Consider the following 17,535-nt stretch of genomic DNA (forward strand, 5'->3'; position numbering starts at 1 on the left):
TTCCGGAGGGTGCCGGCAGAGGGCGCCGGCGGCTCCGAGGCCCCTCCTTTCGGCAGCTGGGAGGGCAGCGGGGCGGACCTACGGGATCTCGCGAGATTCTCGCGCGGTAGGCCCTGAGGATCCAGCATGGCGGACTCGGGGGTGCTGTTAAAGCGGGGTTCCTGCCGTTCCACTTGGCTGCGGGTCCGCAAGGCCCGGCCCCAGCTCATCCTCAGCCGCCGGCCCCGCCGCCGGCTCGGGAGCCTGCGCTGGTGCGGTCGGCGGCGCCTACGGCGGCGGTTACTGCAAGCCCAGGCAGCCGGCGTGGACTGGAGGGAGGGAGCCCGCCAGGTGTCGCGCGCGGCGGCGGCCCGGAGACCCAACACCGCAACCCCCAGCCCGATCCCTAGCCCGACCCCGGCCTCCGAACCCGAATCCGAACCCGAATTCGAATCCGCCTCGAGTTGCCACTGGCCTCTCCTCATCCCACCGGTGCGGCCCGTGGGCCCCGGCCGCGCGTTGCTGCTGCTGCCGGTCGAGCAGGTAGGTGGGGGGCGCCGGTAGTAGTCCCCGAGGGCAGGGAGGGCTGGAGAGGCAGCCCCGGGAGAGCTGCAGGGTAGGAGAGGACCGTGGTCCCCCGGGCCTGTTCTCTGGCTGCCAGTCGGATTCAAGTCCATCCTCTTGATGGTTGGTGGCAACTAGGCTCCCCTGAGCAGCAGGGTAACAGGTACCTGCTAAGGGGTCCCTAGGCCTTACGAGCTAAAGGGACTTTATTTTGTTTTGTTTTCTTTCTTTCTTTTTCTTTTTGAGACAGAGTCTCACTCTGTCCCCCAGGCTGGAGTGCAGTGGCGCAATCTCGGCTCACTGCAACCTCCGCATCCCGGGTTGAAGCGATTCCCCTGCCTCAGCCTCCGGAGTAGTTGGGACTACAGGCGCGTGCCACCTCGCCCGGCTATATTTTTTGTATTTTTAGTAGAAACGGGGTTTCGCCATGTTAGCCAGGATAGTCTCGATCTCCTGACCTTGTGATCCACCCGCCTCGGCCTCTCAAAGTGCTGGGATTACAGGTGTGAACCACCGCACCTGGAACCCTGAAAGGGATTTTAATAGTTTAAAAAAAAAAAAGGTTGCAATTACTGAGAGCTGAGAAATTCCAGGATTTAAGGGTTCCAAGTGTTTTAGGCTTTGAACCCATTTAAACATCCAGCTCTCTTATGGAGTAGTTGTCCCTCTCTCTTAAGTGTTTACAGACGAAGAGACTGAGGTTGGGTAACTTACACAGTAGAGGGAGAGCTAGGAGTCGAACTCAGGCAGCCTGATTCTTAACGTGGATGCCATTCCTGGAGATTCCCTGTCTAATGCAGGAGGGAAGGTAAAACCCAGAAAGTTCTGGAAGAGACTTGGCAAGCTGTGGGACAGAGTGGTAGAGTCTGTCTGAACCAGGAGCACAGAGCCGAGTTCACGGTCACCATGCTTTCTCTGTAGCTGCCATGGGGTATGATCTTAGGTTAAAAATATAAAGTATGGGCCAGGCGCGGTGGCTCAGGCCTGTAGTCCCGGCACTTTGGGAAACCGAAGCTGGCAGATCATCTGAGGTCAGGAGTTTGAGACCAGCCTGACCAACATGGTGAAACCTCATCTCTACTAAAAATACAAAAATTAGCTGGGCATGGTGGCACACGCCTGTAATCCCAGCTACTCAGGGGGCTAAGGCAGGAGACTTGCTTGAACCCGGGAGCTGGAGGTTGCAGTGAGCCAAGATCACGCCATTGCACTCCAGCCTGGGCGACAGAGTGAGACTCCGTCTCGAAAGAAAGGAAGAAAGGAAGGAGGGAGGGGAAAAGAAAGAAAGGAAAAGGAAAAGAGAGAGCTGGGCACAGTGGCTCACGCCTGTAATCCCAGCACTTTTGGAGGCCTAGGTGGGCGGATCACCTGAGGTCAGGAGTTTGAGACCAGCCTGGCCAAAATGGTGAAACCGCATCTCTACTAAAAATAGAAAAATTAATGGGGCGTGGTGGCACACGCCTGTAATCCCAGCTACTCTGGAGGCAGAGGCAGGAGAATTGCTTTAACCCGGGAGGCGGAGGTTGTGGTAAGCTGAGATTGCACCACTGCACTCTAGCCTGGGTGACAGAGCGAGACTCTTGTCTCCAAATCTCTCCAACTATATATATATATATATATATATGTGTGTATATATCACCTGAGGTCAGGAGTTCGAGACCAGCCTGGCTGACATGGTGAAACCCCGTCTCTACTAAAAAATAGAAAAATTAGCTGGGCATGGTGGTATGAGCCTGTAATCCCAGCCACTCGGGAGGCTGAGGCATGAGAATCACTTGAACCTGGGAGACGGAGTGTGCAGTGAGCCAGGATTGTGCCACTGCACTCCAGCCTGGGCAACAAAACAAGACTCTGTCTCAAAAAAAATAAATAAATAAAGTATGTTATGGTTACCCAATACAATGCGATCTGTTACTTAGAAATCAGCTGCCTTTTTAAGTTATTTTATTTTATTTCATTTTTCTTCAACTTTTAAGTTCCAGGGTACATATGCAGCGTGTGCAGATTTATTACGTAGTTAAATGGGTGCCTTGGTGGTTTGCTGCACAGATCAACACATCACCTACGTATTAAGCCCAGCATCCATTCTTCCTGATGCCCTTTCCCAGACCCCCACAGGCTCCAGTGTATGTTGTTACCCACCATGTATCCATGTGTTCTCATGGTTCAAATCCCACTGATAAGTGAGAACATGCCATATTTTGATTTTCTTTCTTTTTTTTTGAGATGGAGTCTCGCTCTGTTGCCCAGGCTGGAGTGCAGTGGCGCAATCTGGGCTCACTGCAAGCTCTGCCTCCCGGGTTCACGCCATTCTCCTGCCTCAGCCTCCCGAGTAGCTGGGACTACAGGTGCCTGCCACCACACCTGGCTAAGTTTTTTGTATTTTTTTTAGTAGAGACAGGGTTTCACCGTGTTAGCCTGGATGGTCTTGATCTCCTGACCTTGTGATCCACCCGCCTCGGCCTCCCAAAGTGCTGGGATTACAGGCGTGAGCCACCACACCCGGCCGATATTTGATTTTCTGTACCTGAATTAGTTTGCTGAAGATAACGGCTTCCAGCTCCATCCAAGTCCCTGCAAAGGACATGATCCAAGTCCCTGCAAAGCCCTTTTTATGGCTGCAGCCTTTTAAATTTTTTAATTTTTATTTATTTATTTATTTTTGGGACAGTATCACTGTCGCCCAGGCTGCAGTGTACTGGCATGATCTCAGCTCACTGCAGCCTTTGCCTCTGGATTCAAGCGATTCTCATGCCTCAGCCTCTGGAGTAGCTGGGATTACAGGCACATGCCCAGCTAACTTTGATAATTTTAGTAGAGATGGTGGTGGCGGGGGTGGGGTGCAGGGGGGTTTGCCATGTTATCCAGGCTGGTCTCAAACTCCTGGCCTCACTCAAGTGATCCCCCCACTTCCTTCTCCCAGAGTTCCGAGATTACTGGCGTGAACCACCGTGCCTGGCCCAATACTTATTACTGATGGAGTGGAGTGGTGTAATTACGGTTCACGGCAGCCTCTACCTCCGAGACTCAAGCAGTCTACCCACCTCAGCCTCCCAAGTAGCTAGGACCACAGAGGCATGCCACTGCACCCTGCTAATTTTTAAATGTTTTGTAAGGAGAAGTCTCACTCTGTTGCCTAGGCTGATCTTGAACTTCTGGGCTCAAGTGATCCTCCTGTCTCAGCTTCCCAAAGTGTTGGGATCACAAGCATGAGCCACTGTGCCTGGCCTTACCTGCCTTTTGATGTGTGAATAGCAAGTTAAGATTTTAGAATTTGGCCAGGTGCGGTGGCCCACGCCTGTAATCCCAGCACTTTGGGAGGCTGAGGTGGACGGATCACCTGAGGTCGGGAGTTCAAGACCAGCCTGACCAACATGGAGAAACCCTGTCTCTATTAAAAGTACAAAATTAGCCGGGCGTGGTGACACTCACCTGTAATCCCAGCTACTAGGGAGGGTGAGGCAGAGAATTGCTTGAACCTGGGAGGTGGAGGTTGCGGTGAGCCGAGATTGTGCCATTGTACTCCAGCCTGGGCAACAAGAGCAAAACTCCACCTCAAAAAAAAAAAGAAAAGATTTTAGAATGTTTCAGTCATTAGTGACATGATCTATAATGTTTTTTCTGTTTTCTCTCCCTGCTAGGGTTTTACTTTTAGTGGGATCTGTCGTGTGACTTGCCTCTATGGCCAGGTGCAGGTATTTGGTTTTACCATCAGCCAAGGCCAGCCTGCCCAAGACATCTTCTCTGTGTATACCCACTCTTGCTTGAGTATCCATGCACTTCACTACTCACTGCCTGAGGAAAGCAAGAAGGAACTGAAAAGGGAAGCCCGGAATTTGCTCAAATCTCATCTTAACCTTGGTAATGAAAAGAACTGGGTAATTTACTGAGGGCCTACTGTAATAAGGCTAATTCATAATTTTTAGGGCCAGGCGCGGTGGCTCACGCCTGTGATCCCAGCACTTTGGGAGGCCAAGGCGGGCGGATCATGAGGTCAGGAGATCGAGACCATCCTGGCTAAGACGGTGAAACCCTGTCTCTACTAAAAATGCAAAAAATTAGCCGAGCGTGGTGGCAGGCGCCTGTAGTCCCAGCTACTCGGGAGGCCGAGACAGGAGAATCGCTTGAACCCAGGAGGCGGAGTTTGCAGTAGGCTGAGATCACGCCACTGCACTCCAGCCTGGGCAACAGAGAGAGACCCCATCTCAAAAAAAAAAAAATTATTTTAGATGCTTACTATGGTCTAGACAGTGTGCTAAGGACGTTGTGGTATCTCTATAAACCCTTACAAGGGTCCTGAGAGTGAAAGTACTATTGTTATCACCATTTTACTGAAAAGAAAAATTGTTCAAGGCCACAAAATTATTATGTGGCAAACCTCGATTGACTTCTCCTCCCAGATGTGTTCTTAGTATGTAGTATGGCCCCCTGAAAAAGGCTCTCAACCGTAATTCCTACTCTCCTAACGTTTATAGTTTAGCCGAGGAGATGGCAGTCCTAAAGGGCGTGGAATGTAATGAAGTTACTGCTTCTAAGGTGGTTTATTTTTCTCTTTACAGATGACAGGCGTTGGTCGATGCAGAATTTTTCTCCTCAGTGTTCCATTGTGTTGCTAGAACATCTGAAAACTGCCACTGTAAACTTCATAACCAGCTATCCGGGTTCATCCTACATTTTTGTGCAAGAGGTAGAACCCGTTTTCATTCAGAGTTTTGCTAATTACTTGCACCAAAACAGTGATTTCAAATGACTATGTAGGATGTTGTCTTGGAAGAACAGTTGGTCTATCTAGTGCTCTCAGTCCTACAGAATGTAATACGTGTATACGGAAACTATTGTAGAAAGGTATATCGTGAAAAATGTTCATCCTCCCCTCCTTAGTTTCATACCTGAGCTACCATTTTATATCGTAGTTGGTTAAGTGCTTTTTGGGTTTTTATTAACACCATGCTCCAGCCCTGCTTTTTTGGTTGGTTGGTTGGTTCATTTTTTTGAGACGGAGTCTCACTCTGTCACTCAGGCTGGAGTGCAGTGGTGCGACCTCAACCTCACTGCAATCCCGCCTCCCAGGGTCAAGCAATTCTCCTGCCTCAGCCTCCCGAGTAGCTGGGATTACAGGCGCCTGCCACCATGCCCGGCTAATTTTTGTTTTTATGTTTTTTGTTTTGAGATGGACTCTCTCTCTGTTGCCAGGCTAGAGTGCAGTGGTGTGATCTCTCGGCTCACTGCACCCTCTGCCTCCCGGGATGAAGTGATTCTTCTGCCTCAGCCTCCCAAGTAGCTAGGACCACAGGTGCATGCCACCATGCCCAGCTAATTTTTTTGTTTTTAGTACAGACGGGGTTTCACCATGTTGGCCAGGTTGGTCTCGAACTCCTGACCTCAGGTGATCTGCCCACCTCTGCCTCCCAAAGTGGTGGGATTACAGGTGTGAGCCACCATGCCTGGCCTTTTTTGGGGTTTTTAATGGTTGTCTTTATATTTCAGTTTATTAATTTGAGATAATATAAATTGTCTCTAAACTATGAATGAGTAGTTTAAATGAACTTATATTTTCTTTTATCTCTTTCCTTACCTCTAATTTTTAACGAGTCGTAATTTTTATTAGTCAAAAAGGCTTCATTTTTTATGTAGCTTTCTGACTCTGTGCTTGTGCCTTCAACACTTTTACAATGATGCTCTCCTCCTCGAGAAGGAAAGCACGCTTGATCCTGTCCTGAACACGTTTAGCACGCATGGAACCACCGTAGGCTCTGCTGACATGGTTTTTGTTTTGGACAATCTCTTAAGAACTTTAGGTCTTGGCGGGGCGTGGTGGCTCATGCCTGTAATCCCAGCACTTTGGGAAGCTGAGGTGGGCAGATCACTTCAGGTCAGGAGTTCAAGACCAGCCTGGCCAACATGGCGAAACCCCATCTCTGCTAAATATACACAAAATTAGCAGGGCGTGGGGCATGCACCTGTAATCCCAGTTACTCCAGAGGTGAGGCGGGAGAATCGATGGAACCTGGGAGGCGCAGGTTGCAGTGAGCTGAGATTGCGCCACTGCACACTCCAGCCTGGGAGACAGAGAGAGAATCCGTCTCAAAAAAAAAAAAAAAGAACTTTAAGTCTCATGGCACGGACCCCTCGAAGCCTGCCTGGGCTGCGCCAATGCAAATTTTGGTGTTTTCCCAACCTTCTTGGTACAGAGACAAACAATTTTATTACCAGGGGTTCGGGACAGCCTAGTTTTGTTAGAGGCTGTATTGTAGGAAGCCTATGACGGTGTGTCAAATGCTGGACCATTCTCACTTCGTGTAGACAACGTCCCTAGAAGAGAGCTTTTATTTTTATTTTTGAGATAAAGTCTCTGTTGCCCAGGCTGTAGTGTCTGTTGCCCAGGCTGTAGTGCAGTGGCAGGAGCTCAGCTCACTGCAGCCTCAACCTTTCCGGGCTCAGGTGACCCTCCCACCGGAGCCTCTCAGTAGCTGGGGTTACAGGTACACACCATGACTCCCAGCTAATTTTTGTAGTTTTTGTAGAGATAGGATTTTGCCATGTTGCCCAGGCTGGTCACGAACTCTTGGACTCCAGCAATCCACCTGCCTCCAAAAGTGCTGAGACTACAGGTGTGAGCCACCGTGTCTGGCCTCACCTCTAAATTTTTGCTGACCGTATTATTCATTTCCTTAAGTTCTTTTTTTTTTTTTTCCATTTCCTTAAGTACTATTACTATAATTGTCTCCCATGGGCCAGTAGGTGGAGTCTAATCTCCAGGATTGGCAGACAGACTGGATATGTGAGGGGTGAGGAAGAATCAAGGAATCACAGCAGGTTTTTGGCTTAACGACTGAGGTGCATGTAGTTGCCATTAACTGGGATGGGGTCACCGCAGGAGGAGTGGGTTTCCATTTGTTAACCTTGAGATGCCTGGTAGACATCAGCTGGACATGTCAAGTGGGCAGTTGAATATGTGGGCCTGGAGTTCAGGGAAGAGTTTGGAGGTGTAAATATGGGAGCCTTCAGCAGAGAGGATACCCAGGCCACCAGATGCGATAATAATGCTGATGGAGTTGAATAGACAGAAACAAGATGGTTCCAGCTCTGAGCCCTGGGGCACTCCAAGAAGAGGTCCAGGCAAAGATGAGGGAGCAGCAGATAGTCATCGGTTTTGGTGGAAAACCCAGTGCGTGGTGTCCTGTAGGTCAGGAAGTCTTTAAACGAGAGTTAACTGAACAGCGGTGGCGAAAGCTGCTGGTGGTCAGGTGAGACCTGAGAAAGCGCTGGCTGTAGAGGCCGGGAAGTAGCCTGATTGGAATGGGGTCAAGAGCCTGGGCGGAGAGGGACTCACAGGCTTAGTAGTAAAGTATTTTGCTTTGGTAGAAGTTAGCTGTAAAGGGAAGAAAAGAAATGAAGCACTAGTTGCAGGGATAAGTATGATCAGGAGAGTTTTGTAATTTTGTTAAGATGGATGAAAAAAACATGCTGGAACATGGCAGATGGGAATGATCCAGAGGGAGGGGGAGGTAACCATGCAGCAGAGAGAGGAGAGGCTGCTGGAACTATGTAAGTTGGCTACCAGGGATGGGTCCGGTTCTGGCATCATGTGGCCTTAGGAGCATAGCCAGGTCATTCATAGTGGCTAGAGGAAGTCCCTAGGAGAGGGCCAGAGGAAGTAGAAGTTGTCCTCTGATTATTTCCTGCTGCACTGGGAAATGGAATCAAGGTCGTCACTGTGTGGGAAGCAGATAGATACGAGGTGGGTGTGGGGAATTTGAAGTGAAAGGAGAGAAGAAATGAGAGCGGGACAGCGAACGGACTGTTGTGATTGCCTTTTAGTCTTTTGCAGAGTCCAGTAGCTGGACCAGGACTGCAGAGGAGGAGATGGAATTGCCTGTTCTCAAGCCTTGGTTACTGAAAGTGAATGTTCCAGATGCTATGGGGCAGCCACATTCTTTTTTCATTTATTTTCAGCTTTATCTGTTTTTCTGGGACTTCACCACCACTGTTCATATTTCTTATGCTCTTTCTTGGATACTTCCCTCCCTATCCCACCCTCTGGATGCGTCAGTAGATTCTGGAGTTGTTTTTTCACATAAGGGAGATAGTAAACTTGATTATCTAATTTTGTTAGATGTTCTTGATTTGCCCTCAGTGATTGATAATTGCACACAGTGTAGAATGGTTGGTTCAACAGACTTTTTTCTCAAATTGTTGAAGGCCTTGTTCTGTTGTTTTCTAGGATCCAGCATTGCCGATAGGAAGCCTCACACTAGGCTGCTTCTCTTTTTTTTTTTTTTTTTTTTTTTGAGACACAGACACAGTCTCCCTCTGTCGCCCAGGTTGGAGTGCAGTGCCACAGTCTTGACTCACTGCAACCTCCACCTCCTGGGTTCAAGCGATTCTTGTGCTTCAGCCTCCCAAGTAGCTGGGATTACAGGCGTGCACCACTGCGCCCAGCCTGCTTCACATTTCTTTATGGTATCTTTATTTTCAGTGTTGATGAATTGCAAGAGGATGTGCTCATGGGCGGGGCCCTTCCTTCATCCTCTTCTGTGGTGAGCTGGTTCCAACTGAGCCTTACCTGCCTCAGCAAGGGCCTGCTCTTCCTTTCCTTGGGTTGCTTTCCCAGTCCTTCTGGACTTCACAGACCTGTCTTCTCCCTCCTTTCAACTCTGTTTGCATATGTTCTGTCCGTGTGTTTTTGCTTTACGTTTTCAGAGGTTGCCTTGACTTGATTCTACATCACTCACCTGGTCTAGAGCCAGGGCCTCCTGCTGAATGTTTCCTGTGCAGTCATGTCTTACCAGACATTTTCTTTTTCTCTGGAGTCTCCTGCGGAGGCAGTGGCAGCTCGGGAGAAAGCAGAAACTGAAAATAGACATGGATAACTTCAGGAATACAGTTGGCAACACTTGTTGATGGGTTGGATTTTGGGGCAGGAGACAAAGGGAGGAAACAATTTATCTTCTCTGGCTCACAACTGTGTGAGGCTTGATTAATTTAGTACTGAAGAAAAAAATGTGCATTTTTTCACCTTAAAGTTTAAATTGTTGATTTCAGAGTCCAGCTCCCCAGATTAAACCTGAATATTTAGCCTTGAGGTCTGTTGGCATCAGAAGAGAGAAAAAAAGGAAAGGCCTTCAGTTAACTGAGAGTACCCTTTCAGCCCTGGAAGAGTTAGTCAATGTTTCCTGTGGTGAGTAATACACATTGATCACCCTGAATGTCTGTCCACCAGACCCCCAGAGGAAGATTAGTCATAATTCGAGTCCAAGGAAGACGGCTAATTCTAGCCATCAATGTTTGTTTCCCATTCAGAAGAAGTAGATGGCTGCCCTGTCATTCTAGTTTGTGGATCCCAGGATGTTGGAAAGTCAACATTTAATAGATACCTGATTAACCAGTTGTTAAATAGGTAAGAGTGCTTTTCTTATGGCTTTGACACATTGCTAGGTTTTTGTCATGAAGTGGGATTTTTGATTTGGAGGGAGTGCTTCTTGGCTTCTAGCTAGAGATTACATACAGGTCTAAAGCTGCCCAGCTGAAGCATCTGGTCCTCACTGCCATCTGCTTTGCAGTATGTGACAATGCTCTAGCGTAGGCTGACTTTGCCTTACCTGCAGGCGGACTTCCAAGAGGAGACACTTGGTCTCAGAGTCTGTATTTATAAGTTCTGGTGTGTGTGTGTGTGTGTGTGTGTGTATGTGTGTGTGTGTGTTTTCAGACAGGGTTTCCCTCAGGCTGGAGTGCAGTGGCACAGTCATACCTCATAGTCTTGAACTCCTGGGCTCAAGTGATCCTCCTGCCTCAGCCTCCTGAGCAGCTGAGACTACAGTCATGGGCCACCATGCCTGGCTAATTTTTTAATTTTATTTTTTATTTTTGTAGAGATGAGGTCTTGCTATGTTGCCCAGTCTGGTCTCAAACTCCTGGGAATTTTCTTTTAATTTTTTTTTTTTTTGAGACCGGGTCTGACTGTGTTGCCCAGCAAAAAGTGTAGTGGCACAAACGCGGCTTGCTGCAGCCTTGACGTCCTGGGTTCAAGCAGTCCTCCCACTTCAGCCTCCCAAGTAGCAGGGACCACACTAGCGCACCACCACACCTGGCTAGTTGTTTGTTTTTGAGACAGAGTTTCACTCACCCAGGCTGGAGTGCAATGGCGTGTTCTCTGCTCACTGCAACCTCCGCCTCCCAGGTTCAAGTGATTCTCCTACCTCAGCCTCCCGAGTAGCTGGGATTACAGGCGTGCGCCACCATACCCGGCTAATTTTTGTATTTTTAGTAGAGACAAGGTTCCACCATGTTGGTTAGGCTGATCTCGAAATCCTGACCTCAGGTTATCTGCCCGCCTTAGCCTCCCAAAGTGCTAGGATTACAGGCGTGAGCCACCATGCCCGGCCTCTGGCTAATTTTTTTGTTTGTTTTGCTTTTGTAGACAGAGGATCTTGCCATGTTGCCCAGGCTGGTCTTGAACTCCTGGGCTCAAGCAATCCTCCTACCTTGGCCTCACAAACTGCTGGGATTACAGATATAAGCCACCATGCCAGATCTGAAATTTTACCTTTACAACAACAACAGAGGTGGGTTATGGTGGCTTACATCTGTAGTCGCAGCACTTTGAGAGGCCAAAGTGGGAGGCTGGCTTGAGCCAAGGAGTTCGAGTCTACAGTGAGCTATGTCACACCATTGCACTCCAGCCTGGGCAACAGAGTGACACTGTGTCTCTAAATAAATAAATAAATAAAGCCTGGGCGCAGTGGCTCACGCCTGTAATCCCAAGCCTTTGGGATGCTGAGGCGGGCAGATCACGAGGTCAGGAGATCGAGACCATCCTGGCTAACAGGGAAACCCCGTCTCTACTAAAAATACAAAAAATTAGCTGGGCGTGGTGGCGGGCACCTGTAGTCCCAGCTATGCGGGAGGCTGAGGCAGGAGAATGGCGTGAACCTGGGAGGAGGAGCTTGCAGTGAGCTGAGATGGTGCCACTGCACTCCAGCGTGGGCGACAGAGCGAGACTCTGTCTCAGAAACAAAAAGAAAAAAAGGCTGGGCACCATGGCTTCTGCCTGTAATCCTAGCACTTGGGAAGCTGAGGTAGGAGGATTGCGTGAGCCCAGGAGTTTCGGACCAGCCTGGGCAACGTAACGAGACCCTGTCTCTACAAAAAATTTAGAAATTAGTCAGGGATGGTGGCGTGTGCCTGTGGTCCCAGCTACTTGGGAGGCTAAGGAGGGAGTATTGCTTGAGCCCAGGAGGTCGAGGCTGCAGTGAGTTCTGATCACTGCATTCCAGCCTGGGTGACTCGGTGACACCCTGTCTCAAGAAAAAATAAACTTATATGAAAGATGGCCGAGTGTTAGCTCATGCCTGTAATCCCAGCACTTTGGGAGGCCGAGGCAGGTGGATCACTTGAGTTCAGGAGTTCAAGACCAGCCTGGCCAACATGGTGAAACCCTGTCTCTGCTAAAAATACAAAAATTAGCCGGGCATGGTGGCTCATGCCTGTAATCCCAGCACTTTGGGAGGCTGAGGCGGGCGGATCCCAAGGTCAGGAGATCAAGACCATCCTGGCTAACACTGTGAAACCCCGTCTCTACTAAAAATAGAAAAAATTAGCCGGGCGTGGTGGCACATGCCTGTAATCCCAGCTACTCGGGAGGCTGAGGCAGGAGAATTGCTCAAGCCTGGGAGACGGAGGTTATAGTGAGCCGAGACTGCGCCACTGCACTCCAACCTGGGCGACAGAGCGGGACTCTGTCTCAAAAAAAAAAAATTCAGCCGGGCGCAGTGCCTCACGCCTATAATCCCAGCACTTTGTGGGACCGAGGTGGGCAGATCACGAGGTCAGGAGATCGAGACCATCCTAGCTAACATGGTGAAACCCCGTCTCTACTAAAAATACAAAAATTAGCCGGGCGTGGTGGTGGGTGCCTGTAGTCCCAGCTACTCAGGAGGCTGAGGCAGGAGAATGGCATGAACCCAGGAGGTGGAGCTTGCAGTGAGCCGAGATTGCGCACTGCACTCCAGCCTGGGCAACAGCGTGAGACTCCATCGCAAAAAAAAAAAAAAAAAAAAAATCTGGAAGAGCAAATTGTTATCCGTGTTACAAATGGACATTGTGACCATGCCTGCACTGCGTTTCTCTGGACTCGTTTTTAAACAGCGATTGTCATCTTGAGGCTTCACTTCTAAAGTGCTGTGTGTGGTGGATTATGCCTGTGTGTCACATGAAATCTTTACTGTGTGATTATCCTTTCTACTGAGTAAAGCTAGTTAGGATTTTCTTTCTTTTTTCTTTTTTAAAAATTTGCAGTCTTCCCTGCGTTGACTATTTGGAATGTGATCTGGGACAGACAGAATTTACCCCTCCTGGTTGCATTTCTTTGCTTAATATTACAGAACCAGTTCTGGGTATGTATTACATATTTCTCGAATGTCTTGGTTTTATGAAATTTATATGTGATGATGCTTACAAAAACTCAGAAATAGAAGAGTATAAAATATTAAAAGTGAACATGCGCCTACCAAACTCATGGTCTTTCCATAACTTGTTCCTCTAACCTCCAAAAAACAAACTATGGTGCTTTCTCATTTTAGGAAATGGAACTGCTACTCATTTTGTTTTATGAAATTAGTTGGGTGTGGTGGCAAAAATTATTTTGTTTTATGTAAATTAGAAACACATGTTTCCCTAATTTCAACATCTTATATACAACTATCTAGACCAAGAAATTAATACTGAATCAATACTGTTAATCAGGCTGCCTGTGGTGGCTCACACTTGTAATCCCAGCACTTGGGGAGGCTGAGGCTGGTGCATCACCTGAGGTAGGGAGTTCGAGACAAGCCTGGCCAACATGGGGAAACCCCATCTCTACTACAAATACAAAAATTAGCTGGGCATGGTGGTGCACGCCTGTAGTCCCAGCTACTCGGGAGGCTGAAGCAGGAGAATTGCTTGACCAGGAGACGGAAGTTGGAATGAGCTGAGGTCAAGCCACTGACTCCAGCCTGGGCGACAGAGCAAGTCTCCATCTCAAAACCCTAAAAAACAAAAATTAGCTGGGTTTGGTGGCACGTGCCTATAGTCCCAGCTACTTGGGACGCCGAGGCAGGAGAATCGCATGAACCCAGGGGTGGAGGTTGCAGTGAGCCAAGATCATTCCACTGCACTCCAGCCTGGGCAACAGAGTGAGATTCTATCTCAAAAAAAAAAAAAAAAAAAAAAGCTGTTAACCAGTCTACAGATTTTATTGAAAATTCACCAGTTATCCACAATTCTACATCACTTTAAAAAAATAATATGTTATCCTTGTGCGGGGCCCATTGCCAGTCTTCTCTGTATCATTCCAGTTTTTTAGTATATGTGCTGCTGGAGTAAGTACCACCTTGCTTGCTTTTTTTTTTTTAAGATGGAGTCTTGCTCTGTCACCTAGGCAGGCTGGAGTGCAGTGGCGTGATCTGTGCTCACTGTAACCTCCGCCTCCTGAGTTCGAGCTATTCTCCTGCGTCAGCCTCCTGAGTAGCTGTGACTGCAGGTGCGCGCCACCATGCCCAGCTAATTTTTGTATTTTTAGTAGAGACAGGGTTTCACCATGTTGGCCAGGCTGGTCTCGAACTCCTGACCTCAGGTCATCCACTCACCTCTGACTCCCAAGTTCTGGGATTGTAGGCATGAGCCACTGTGCCTGGCCACAACTGTTTTTGTTGTGTTTGCAACGTGGTGAGACCCTGTCTCTACAAGAAATTTAAAAATTAGTCGGGTGTGGTTTTTTGTCATCCCAAAATGAAAACTGTACTCATTAAAGAATAACTCTCGGCTGGGCTTGGTGGCTCATGCCTGTAATCCCAGCACTTTGGGAGACCAAGGCGGGTGGATCACGAGGTCAGGAGATCGAGACCATCCTGGCTAACATGGTGAAACCCCATCTCTACTAAAAATACAAAAAATTAGCCGGGCGTAGTGGCGGGCGCCTGTAGTCCCAGCTACTTGGGAGGCTGAGGCAGGAGAATGGCGTGAACCCAGGAGGCGGAGCTTGCAGTGAGCTGAGATCTCACCACTGCACTCCAGCCTGGGCGACAGAGCGAGACTCTGTCTCAAAAAAAAAAAAAAAAAAAAAAAAAAGAATAACTCTGCTTGGGAGGCTGAGGCAGGAGAATCACTTGAACCCGGGAGGCAGAGGTTGCGGTGAGCCGAGATCTCACCACTGCACTCCAGTCTGGGCAGCAAGAGCAAAACTCTGTCTCAAAAAAAAGAATAACTCCCTTAACTCCCTCTTCTCCTCCTCTTGTCCTCTTTCCTAGCCCCTAGAGACTTCACCTCTGTTCTACTTTTTGTCCCTATGAATCTGGCTATTCTCATGTAAGTGGAGTCACACAATACTTATCCTTTGTCTGGCTTATTTCACTCAGCATGGTATTGTCAAGATCCATCCATGTTGTAGCATGTATCAAAATTTAATTCCTGGCCAGGTGCCATGGCTCACACCTGTAATCCCAGCACTTTGGGAGGCCAAGGCCGGCAGATTGCTTGAGCCTGGGAGTTTGAGACCAGGGTAGCATGGTGAAACCCAGTCCCTATAAAAAAAATACAAAAATTAGCTGGGCTTGGTGGTCCATGCCTATAGTCCCAGATATTTGGGAGTCTGAGGCAGGAGGATCACTTGAACCTGGGAGGTAGAGGCTGCAGTGAGCTGAAATTGCACCATTACACTCCAGCCTGGGTGACAAAGAGTGAGATTCTGCCTCAAAAAATAATAATAATAATTCTTTTTGATGGCTGAATGTTATTCAATTGTATGTGTATATCACATTTAGTTTATCCATTCAGCTGTTAAGGGACACTTGGCTTCTTTCCACATTTTGGCTTTCGTGAATAATCCTGCTGTGAACATGGGTATTCAGATATCTCCTCCATATCCTGCTTTCAGTTCTTTCAGGTGTATACCGAGGAGTGGAATTGCTGGGTCTTATGGTAGTTCTGTGTTTACTGTTTTGAGAACTGCCAAACTGTTTTTCACAGTAGCTGCATTTTACATTCCCAGCAGCAATGCACAAGAGTTCTGATTTCTCCGTATCCTCACCAATGCTTATTTTGATTATAGCTGTCTGAGTTTGTGTGAAGTAATGTCTCATGTTGGTTTTCATTTACATTCCCTTAAATGACTAATGATGTTGAGCATGTGCTTATTGGCCATTTGTATATCTTCTTTGGAAAAATGTCTGTTCCAGTCCTTGAATATTGCTTGTGTGTTTTTTTTGTTCGTTTGTTTCTGAGACAGAGTCTTGCTCTTTCGCCCAGGCTGAGGTGCAGTGGCGTGATCTTGGCTCACTACAGCCTCCACCTCCCGGGTTCAAGCAGTTCTCCTGCCTCAGCCTCCCAAGTAGCAGGAACTACACCACGCCTGGCTAATTTTTGTATTTTTAGTAGAGATAGGGTTTCACCACATTGGCCAGGCTGGTCTCGAACTCCTGGCCTCAGGCGATCCACCCGCCTCAGCATCCCAAAATGCTGGGATTACAGGCATGAGCCACTGCACCCAGCCTGCTTGTTTTTTTGTTTTTTGTTTGTTTGTTTTCCTTTTTGAGACGGAGTGCCGAGGCTGGAGTGAAGTAGTGTGATCTCAGTTCACTGCAACCTCCGCTTCCCGGGTTCAAGCGATTCTCCTGCCTCAGCCTCCCGAGTAGCTGGGATTATGGATGCCCGCCACCATGCCCAGCTAATTTTTGTATTTTTAGTAGAGATGGGGTTTCACCATGTTGGCCAGGCTGGTCTCGAACTCCTGACCTCAGGTGATCCACCTGCTTGGCCTCCTAAAGTGCCTGGATTACAGGCGTGAGCCACGGCATCCGGTCCCAGCCTGCATGTTTTTGAATTGGATTGTTACTTTTTGTTGAGTTTAGTAGTTCTTCATATTAATAGTAGTTCTTTATATTAATCCTTTATGAGATGTACAGTCTGCAGATGTTTTCTCCTGTTCTGTAGGTTGTTGTCTTTTTGCTTTCTTGACACTAAGCTTTGATGCACAGTTCTTAATTTTGATGAAGTTCAGTGTATCTATTTTTTCACTTGTTGCCTATGCTTTTGGTGTTACATCCTTGAAATCATTACTAAATCTAATGTCATCATGATTGTCTCTAATGTTTTCTTGTAAGAGCTTTATAGTTTTTAACTTTTTAAATTTTTTTATTTTTAAATTTTTCAGCCTGAATTTGTTTGTTCAGTTTTTACTCTTTTTTTTTTTTTTTTTTTTTTTTTGAGATGGAGTCTTGCTTTGTCGCCCAGGCTGGAGTGCAGACGGGGTTTCACCGTGTTAGCCAGGATGGTCTCGATCTCCTGACCTTGTGATCCACCTGCCTCGGCCTCCCCAAAGTGCTGGGATTACAGGTGTGAGCCACCGCACCCAGCCCAGTTTTTACTCTTAAGTTTAGGTTTTTGATCCATTTTGAATTAATATTTTCATATAGTGTAAGGAATTGGTCCAGCTTCTTTCTTTTGAATATAGATATTGAGATTTTCCACCACCATTTGTTGAAAAGACTATCTTGAAGATTGTTTGATCTTATATGTATGGGCTTATTTCCTGGTTCCGTTTTCTGTTTCATCGGTGTACATGTCTGTCCTTGACCCAGTATCATATTGTTTTAATTACTATAGCTTTTCGGTAAGTTTTGAAGTTAGTACAAGTGCCTTACCCATTTTTCAGTTGGGTTATTTGTTTTCTTGCTGTTGAGTTTCTTGTGTTCCTTACATATTTTGGATATTAACTCCTTATCAGATGGATGATTTACAGACGTTTTCTCCCATTCTGAGGGTTGTCTCTTTGGAATTTTTTCCTTTGTTATGCAGAAGCTTTTTAGTTTGATGCCATCTCATTTGTCTGTTGTTAACCTTTGTTTTCGGGGTCATATCCAAAAAATTGTTACCTAGACCAGTGTCATGAAGCTTTTCCTCTAGTAGGTTTACAGTTTCAGGTCTTAATACTTAAGTCTTTATTCCATTTTGAGT

General features: G+C 47.5%; 1 protein-coding gene and 1 non-coding gene across 4 annotated transcripts in view; one reads left to right on the forward strand and one right to left on the reverse strand.

The window, feature by feature from the left end:
* The first annotated feature begins 79 nt into the window (after positions 1-79).
* NOL9 (nucleolar protein 9) overlaps positions 80-17,535 on the forward strand; it is a 33,401-nt gene continuing 15,945 nt past the window's right edge. Inside the window, exons 1-6 of one of the 3 annotated variants that reach the window (XM_514340.8) lie at positions 80-522; positions 4,185-4,404; positions 5,103-5,230; positions 9,589-9,724; positions 9,847-9,943; positions 12,841-12,938. In XM_514340.8, coding sequence (XP_514340.2) covers positions 127-522; positions 4,185-4,404; positions 5,103-5,230; positions 9,589-9,724; positions 9,847-9,943; positions 12,841-12,938 — 1,075 coding nt within the window. In that variant the 5' untranslated portion in view covers positions 80-126. The remainder of the gene's footprint in view (positions 523-4,184; positions 4,405-5,102; positions 5,231-9,588; positions 9,725-9,846; positions 9,944-12,840; positions 12,939-17,535) is intronic. The other 2 variants (XR_010148360.1, XM_009447407.5) reach the window with 2 other exon arrangements.
* LOC112207089 (U6 spliceosomal RNA) lies at positions 13,802-13,912 on the reverse strand. Its single transcript, XR_002941563.1, has one exon. It is a non-coding gene; the product is annotated as a U6 spliceosomal RNA (small nuclear RNA).

Source organism: Pan troglodytes, chromosome 1 (assembly GCF_028858775.2).
Source record: "Pan troglodytes isolate AG18354 chromosome 1, NHGRI_mPanTro3-v2.0_pri, whole genome shotgun sequence".
NCBI lineage: Eukaryota > Metazoa > Chordata > Mammalia > Primates > Hominidae > Pan > Pan troglodytes.